At 33.5% G+C, this 8,630-nt stretch overlaps 1 protein-coding gene across 2 annotated transcripts; it reads right to left on the bottom strand.

The window, feature by feature from the left end:
• Positions 1–1,721: 1,721 nt before the first annotated feature.
• On the bottom strand, positions 1,722–8,353 carry LOC120265459 (glutamate--cysteine ligase A, chloroplastic). 2 transcript variants are annotated; one of them, XM_039273378.1, is made up of 16 exons: positions 8,212–8,353; positions 7,783–8,111; positions 7,299–7,449; positions 6,785–6,892; positions 5,338–5,430; positions 4,922–5,005; positions 4,702–4,770; positions 4,550–4,620; positions 4,383–4,451; positions 3,808–3,901; positions 3,560–3,649; positions 3,405–3,485; positions 2,951–3,043; positions 2,731–2,811; positions 2,560–2,629; positions 1,722–2,016 (listed from the first exon to the last, which is right to left on the bottom strand). In XM_039273378.1, exons 2-16 carry the CDS (start codon positions 8,088–8,090, stop codon positions 1,928–1,930), a joined length of 1,551 nt encoding a protein of 516 aa, XP_039129312.1. In that variant the 5' UTR covers positions 8,091–8,111; positions 8,212–8,353; the 3' UTR covers positions 1,722–1,927. The 2 variants fall into 2 exon arrangements, with proteins under 2 accessions (XP_039129312.1, XP_039129311.1); XM_039273377.1 differs by having other exon boundaries at positions 7,783–8,124; positions 8,212–8,349.
• Positions 8,354–8,630: the final 277 nt, after the last annotated feature.

Genomic DNA, 8,630 nt, shown 5'->3' with positions numbered 1-8,630 from the left:
GAGCTCATAGCTCAGCGGTACAATCTTATTTGCTTAAAATTGAGGCAGGAGATTTTTATTACCCTGAGTTCAAATCCGATAACTTACATTAATGAATAGGTCCCTGGTGTGGACTCTGACTTGCCACCTGAGAATCACATCTTCAGATAAAGATGCAAAGTTGAATGTTCACTTTTTGAAGATTTGATAGCCACTGCCCATCGAAGTAAGCATCATGGTTGAATTAATAGGAAGTCCTAAAAAATTGTTTTTGTGGGCCGAGCGGCCACTATGAAGGGTTGTGTCGCCAATGCTGATTTTGGTAGCAACATCAATTATTGGAATAAGAGTTTTGAAGGCAAAAAGCATTATTCATTTTGATATATAATTTTATAATTTTGTTTAAAATAATTTTTTTTTAAAAAAAAAAATGCTATTATAGTCTATATCATTATTTTTTAAATAAACTTCAAATTTAAACCTTAAAAATCCTTAAATTCTTAAAATTTAAAATATAACCATATCTAAAATCTTAAACCCAAATACTACAAAATTTATACCTAAAAATCTAAAAAATTAAACCCTAAATAATAAATACTAAACCTTAAATGCTAAATCTTAAACCCTAACCCCTAAATCCTAAATCCTAAACCCTAAACCCTAAATCTTATGCCCTAAATTCTATACAGTATAAGGTTTAAAGTGGGAGTTTTCGGTTTATCATTTATGATTAAATGTTTAAATTTAAGATTTAAATAATAAATAGAAATTTAATTTTTAATTTTAATTTTTAATTTTTTAAAAAAAGAGATAAAGAAAGAATGACATGGATGCCAACTTGGCATAGGAAATTTATTTAGTAAAAATACCATTACTCAAAAAAAATTGCCATTTTTGAAATAACCAAATAATAAATAAATTAATTAATAAAAGAAAAATAAACGTTATAAAAAGAAGTCAGTCAAGAAGCACTACAACAAGGGATATCAAACGCTGAAAATCTCACTACCATGAATACCGCCTCTGATATTCCTCCCTTTATAAGGTTTTAGAAGTACTTGAACTTCTATTAGGGCTTTTTGCTTCTAATAATAGGAATTAATTGTAAGTTAAATTAAATAGGATTGAATATCAGTGGAAAATAAATAAATAAAAGAAGACAAATTTAAGGACATACTGTTAATAATATTGTCCAATTATCTACCTCCATATCAAACCTATGATTTTATCCAATGAAGTTTATGGTCATAGGTTGCTGATAGGTTGACTATATTTCTTATATATAAAAATTGTATGTGAACTGTATGTATGCCAATTTGTTCATATGTTGATCTACTCTATTCTCATTAATGATAAAGTAGTATATACTATATTATTTTTCTATTTATACAATTTTTAAAAGAGGGAAGAACATTCAACTATGGCAGTCTTGCAATTGACTGTAATGAGGTAAAACTTATTAATTAAAAAAAACAAAAAAACAAAAGAACACTACTCTTGTGACAAAAAAAATAGTTTTGTTTTGTATTTTTACAAACAAGACAAGTATATATACATACATATATTAATCTATAGGAGAGGGAGAGAGGTTTTTTATATATAGATATATGTTTTTCAAAGAGTAATGCTACATAGAACGAAAACCTCACACGAAACCAGCCACACGAATGATATGGCTGGTGACGTGTAAATTTCCAAAAAACACCTAGTAACTAGATATAAAAACTATAAACATGCGTATGTGTTGATACTTGATGGTAAGGAAAATATAGAAATACTAGGGTGAAAGTTATAAATTTTCCAACCGACGAGCGTTGCAAACACCCAGCAACTCTGGTAAGATGGATTGTACATAGATTTATTCTAGGAAGACAAATTAATATTTTCACCCCGATGAAGAACAAGGGGGGCTCATGCAAAGAAATGCATATAAAACATTGAAAATTTGCTAATACAACAACTCCTCAAAGACGGGATCGACATTTTGTCCCCACTTCCCATGGTACAACTCCAAGAGGTTCTCTGCTGGTGTCACCCCTGCCGAAGAAAACAAACGACATTAGATGCCGAAACTTTGAACATGAAGAATTGATGCTTATGCTTTTGTCTGGTAAGATTCCTTTTGTTTCATTCATGCTGAATATTCTGATTGAACAATCATTAGTTACTTGTAGCTAGTTACTTGAAATAGAATGGAGAGAGAAGTCTTCAAGTTGAAGCAGAAGGTGACCATGGTTTGAAATCACACTTAATAACATGCAAGTGAGCTTAAATAGCATTCTCCTAGCTAAAGTTTGTAGCACTCATAGAGGAGAGGTGACAAAGATTTGGAAATCATACTAAATAAGATGTGAATGGCCTAATATACAGCATTCTCCTGATGAAGGTACATGACCAAAATCATACTAAATAGTGTTCTTCTAACTAAGGTCATATGCAAATAAAGCACTGAAAGAGGAGAGAGGTAACAAAGATTTGGAAATCATGCTAAATAAGATGCCACCTCAAGAGAAGTGACACACTTACAAGACATGCATGGCCAGAACAATGATTCCGAGCAATATTAATGAAAGGAATTACCTGTTGAAACCACACTGGTCACTTCTTTTAGAAAGCCAGCTTCTTTGTACCCCCTTCTTTCCAGCCCATCCTACACCATTATTTAAGATAGATGTTACTTATGGCATTCTTGATGAAAAAAAGAAAGTATTACAAGAGCTTTAACTTTCAAATAATAGATACAGAACGCACCTTTGCAAATTGCAACACGTCTTCTGCAACATGTCTCAGCAAACCATCTCGAAATGGTGTCTTCAAGCCAGTAACTGGTACCTGTAAAAAAATTGTTACAAATCAGTTACCTGAACCATAACCAAATTCTGAATGTGCAATACAATGAACTTTCATGAATGAAGCAGATGACAATGGTACAGCCAATAACCATAAAACTTAAAAAAGTAATCCTTTTCACCTTTCTTCTTAGCATTTCTCTTTCTTCATTTGTCCAGTCAGCAGTCAAATCTAGAATATTTTGTAGTGAGACCTCATCATATAACAAGCCCACCTGCATTTGAAAAAAAGTCAAAATATTGGTAGAGACTGGTAAAGCATATTAGAAAAGTACTAAGAAACTTGACATGTAAAAATCAAAGGAACAAATTCCAACAAGCTAATAACAAAAATCATCATCACAAGAATAAAGCAAACCAAAGCACAAAAAGTCCAAGTCAAGAAAGAAGAGATTGCTTGGAGTATTGGAGATGCATGGCAACTTTCTAAGAATTGCTGCCATTCATTACGCAAGCTGGAAATGTAGGGAGAGAAGGCTTGCATGGATCCAATAAGGCCAATTGGCATATAAGGAACCTTTCCTAAATAAAATAGTAAAACGGCAATCAAGAAAAGGAGTTTAATAGAAATAATACCCAAAATGCTGGCAGAGCACATAATCTCCTCCAAGGACCTCCATCTGCACCTCTCATTTCCAAGTACCTTTTCAGTCTGACCTGCAAATTGAAGGACATAATATCAACTTTTAAGCTGATGGCTACAATATTAAAGTCACTGATTCTAAATAAACCTCAGGGAAGATTGTCGTTAGATGATTCTCCCAATCATTTAGTGTGGGTAATTCTCCAGGAACTGGTGCAAGTTTTCCTGCCATAAAATCCTGCCAATGTATTATTGAATTAGAATTTTCAATTGATTAAATCAATAAGTGGAAAATAATTTGTAATGGCAAGGCATGTGTGAAGTAGTAGCAGGAAAAAATATATATTTTTAAAAAGAAAAAGAAGAAGAAGAAGAATTTCAAGGATAGAAGGAAACCCGGAAGGACATTCCAGTGCAATCAATATACTTCTTATTACGATACACAAAGTACATTGGAACATCTAGTGCATAATCCACATATCTCTCAAATCTGCAAAATGACAAAGAAACACAATAATGAAGCAAACCAATAATAATTCTGACATTAAAAATATATATCAGTAAAACAATACTATATTGTCATTAAACTATATCAGAAAGAGTTTTTATGAAAAGTTTTAGAAAATAAATTGAATAGGAAGCTGATGAGTACATATGAACTAGAGGCATGACTGGATTGACAAAAAAAAACAAAAAAGGGAAAATACAGTAACACTTAATTTATTCTGTTTGGTTGAAAGAAGAAATGAAGAAGCAAATTATATATATATATATATATATATTGATAAACTTCTATTCCTTTTCTTCCATAAATTTCCCTTCTTCTGTTTTCTTCTATCATCACACTCAAGCAAAAAGAAAGTACTGTCCATTGGCATTCCACAACTCTCACATCGAAATTATAGTCCACCATTAAACAGGTTAACTGAAATCTAATGATTGGTAAAAATAGGAATAAAGGAAAAACATACCCGAAAGAGTCATCAAAAACAAAAGGAAGCATGCCTGCCCGGTTATTATCAGTGTCAGTCCATATATGGCTGCAGCAGATATTAGGGAAGTTTAAAAAAAAAACACACTTAAAAATTGTAGCATCTAAATCAGCAGATGATGCATAAAGTAAGCATTTGATAAACACCTTCTCATACTAAGATATCCATTAGGCTTTCCTTCAGTAAAAGGTGAATTTGCAAAAATCGCCGTAGCTATCTGTTTCAAGCATTGGTTATTACTAAATAAAATTAAAAAATGCAAGAGTTTAAAGAAGCAGTAGGCGGAAAAGATACAAACAGGTTGCAAGGCAAGGCCAGCACGAAACTTCCTGATCATATCAGCCTCAGAACTGAAGTCAAGATTAACCTATGGAGAACAGATAACCATCAGTAACCCATTATTTGATACCTTGCCTTACATATCATCCAGAATGGATTGGTGCTCAGTACATCACCAAATGTATATTAATGCCACTGATAAAATAATAGTCTTTTGGAAATTATTAGTGAAATCTAACCTGAACAGTACAAGTCCGGAACATCATATCAAGTCCAAGGGAACCAACTTTTGGCATGTAGTTTCTCATTATCTCATACCTTCCCTGGAAAAAAAGTCCTGAATAAGCCAATTATCAAGGCAGCAAATAGAATATGTCATCATCAAATATATCCATATAAAACAACCCAAAGCCACAATATTCGTACAATAAGAAGAGTATTTCTTAAAACTTTTGGATTGGTTTCAACTTTCAATTGATGAAATCAACTATAGTCAGGACATATCAAAAATAAGAAACAGGAGAAAAGGGTATATAGTATTACAAAAGGATGTGGCCAGGTATTCATGATAGTTGGTGGGATGTAGAAAAGGAACAAATACTATCGCTGGGTAAAACACAAAACATGAACAAATATAGCAGGGATAGCTTCTCACTTTCGGCATTATAGGAATGTCCTTCAGTGCCCATTTTGGCTGGAAACCAATCCCCAAAAATCCAATGCCCATATCCTCAGCCACAGCTTTTACCTAATGACAAGCATTGCACAGAGGTTTAAAGTGAGACTAAATCATAAGCTCAAGCTTCACAATTTAGTGCCTTGTTCCTCACATACACATGCAATTTCTTTTCGGTGAACATGATAAAATAATAGGGTCACAATAACATACATAAGGAGGCTTGTACTCATTGAAGTGAGGTCACTTTACAATTATTTTTTTCAAAAAAGACAACACAAATAATAATGACGGCACAACAACTAAAAGATGTTTATTCTGACTCCAAAATAAACAGATTAAAGAAAACACAAAAGCTGCTCTTTTGTATTTCAACCATCTAGCATATGTTTCCTCATGCCTGCTGACGGGTAGTTAGAGACAAGTAATATTGTTATGAGAAACGGTATTCTTTAAAATCATAAGTTCACCCAGAAGTCACAAAAAATAAGGCATGCCACAACTATCGAATGGATATAGAACTCATAAAAATTAAAAAACACACTGCCACATATAAGATATACCCATGACTAAAAAGATGGTTGAAATTGGTTTTTCCATCATGATCATTCAGACAAACTAAAAATAGAATTACCTAGAACTCTAAAAACAATGTTACTTAACAACTAATGGTCAAATCATAGTCTTCTACAATCGTCTGCAATTCCATTTCCATGAATCGGGAAATGATATGCAACATTTTATATAGTAAACTCTGTGATAACAATTGGGTTGAGTTTTCTAACTTGAGTTGCTTCAAAAGAATTTTTGGGTTTTTAAAGAAGACACCTATTTATCTGCTGCTTTGAGATTCTTCTACAAAATACTAGGCGACAATGGAATCTGGTTAAGAAATAATAACATATTTATTACAGTGCCAAATACAGTCTCAGCAAGCTACATTTCAACTGCAAAACTACAATTACCATATACCACATTTAATTAACAGGTACATTTTAGTTAGTTATTTCCAGCAGCCGCAGATTCACTGTAGCTAATCCAAGGCACCAAAATATAGTCATTACACTACACAAGAAAACCACAAGTTATAAAAAATAAGTTAAAAAAAAACTTCAAGTAATAACCAGTACATCATGGTGATCCGAGAGTCTAGATGATCAATAAGTAGAATTTAATATAAAATGAAAGCCATTAAGATTTATCAGTATTATCAATAATTGAAATTCAAAAATGATAGCCACCAAAAGATCTATGAGCAGAAAGTGTTTGTACTTTTCACGGCAGAAACGACAAAAAAAGTTACTTGAAGTTGGGTAGCTAAAATAAGAGACTCAAAGCTTATATACCAGAAAAGGTCCAAAACACGCAGCAGAGGATAACTGGTACATACAAATATTGACAACGTTAATATCGTATGACCAATGACCTGATAAAGATGTGAGTTGACTTCTGCACAAGTTTGATGCAATGTTTCAAGGGGTGCTCCACTAAGCTCAAATTGACCACCAGGCTCCAGTGAGATGCTTTGCTTTCCCTGCTTGATAGATGGTGAAAAGTCCTCAATTAAATAGGAAACAGTACAAAAAACCAATTTCTCCTTAGAAAATTTCTTCAAAACATTGCATCCTCATCTACTAGACCTCAATGGAAGTAAACCTGAGGATAAGCCCCTGTATAGGTATGATAGCTTGTAAAAGCATAAATTGTACACATATAAAATCCTTCAGAAGGACTTAAGAGAACAAACAAGAGGTTCGGGTAAAATAGGTTTGAAAAAATCAACAGCAATGGAGAGAATTTAAAAAACTCATAATAGGTGTCTGAAACAAATGTTTGATAATTAGCACATAAACCATACTACTACAGATTCAAAGATTAGGTCGGTTATCTCCACAAACAACGATCAATACAATCAAAGCATTAGAAAATGGTAATCTTACCTGCTTGAGCCCAATTACATAATCGTTTTCAATTATTTTATCCCAGTCAAATCTCTCTGCCAGGCCATTCAGTAACTCGGCAATCTGCTCATATTTTATAGGCCGTAAAGTCCCAACTTCGAAACCAAACTTCTCATGTTCAGTACCTATCCTGTCAAAAATTAATGATACGAGGTCAGACACACCATATATATGAAAACAGTAGGCATTAACTCTTCATATGAATCAAAGACACAGTAAAACATTTGAAAACCATATAATTTACCAAGGAGCAGTAAATTAACAATAATCCTGGCCATACAAGACCAACTAAACGTTAAATTCTAACAATAGTGAATCCTCAGAATATAACATCAACCATGTTTAAAATTGAAGCAACAAAGCATAATAAACACTTAATTAACATTATCTAAAACACTATAATCATACTGTCAGACAATAGCCACAAGGAAAATCAAAGCAGAAGAGCGATTCAAGAACAAACCTCCATTTTTCCTTCGCCTTGCACCCAGAAGCAAGGTACCCGACAAGATCCTCCTTTGTCAACGGTTCTGTCATCACGGCAGCATCCTCCGTAGGCGGGCTCGCAGCGACCACCACACGATTCCCCCTTCCAAACCCACCAACACCCAATTGCAACGCTCTCATTCTTCTCTCCAAACTCCAACCATTCACAGCCAAACTCACAGATTTCTCCATCCCTCTCAAGCTACTCCTGCGAACATCCACTCCAGAACCCATCACCTCAAATCCATGAACTCGGTAAGAGCTCACACGCGAAGAAAGCGCCATTGCTTCACCACCAACCTCAACCTCCAATCACAACCTATAAAATCAAAAACCCAATTCCACCGAAAAACCACCAAAAGGCTATCTTTCCACAACCAATGAGTTCAGGAATCAAAAAAATTACCTCAAATCGAGATGCAACAGCGATTCTCGTGACCCTAGAGATCAGTGCTGGCAAGAAGACGAGGCCTTGCGCTATATAAAGGCTGAATCTTTCTCACTCTCTCCCTCTCGCTCAGCGGCCGAAGCTTGGAAGTCTCGGAGAAAGAGGTAACGGAGAATCAATTATATTGTCATTAAATGACACAATTCATTTTATATGATTAATTACGGTTATTACCATCTAATTTTATTCCTTAATTATTCTCACAATTATTGGAATATATATTTTTTAACTTTTTATTAATTAATTATAATTTAGTTTGAGAACTAAAGTCACACATAATTATTGTTTTTTCATTTTAAAAAATTTATTTATTGTGACTTCTAAATTATAAAATGTCTTAGTTTTTGGTATTTTTGCTCCAAAATATTGCTATATTT

Source organism: Dioscorea cayenensis, chromosome 7 (assembly GCF_009730915.1).
Source record: "Dioscorea cayenensis subsp. rotundata cultivar TDr96_F1 chromosome 7, TDr96_F1_v2_PseudoChromosome.rev07_lg8_w22 25.fasta, whole genome shotgun sequence".
Taxonomy (NCBI): Eukaryota; Viridiplantae; Streptophyta; class Magnoliopsida; order Dioscoreales; family Dioscoreaceae; genus Dioscorea; species Dioscorea cayenensis.
The sequence above is the reverse complement of the archived record's forward strand: the minus strand, read 5'-3'. Positions and strand labels throughout refer to the sequence as shown.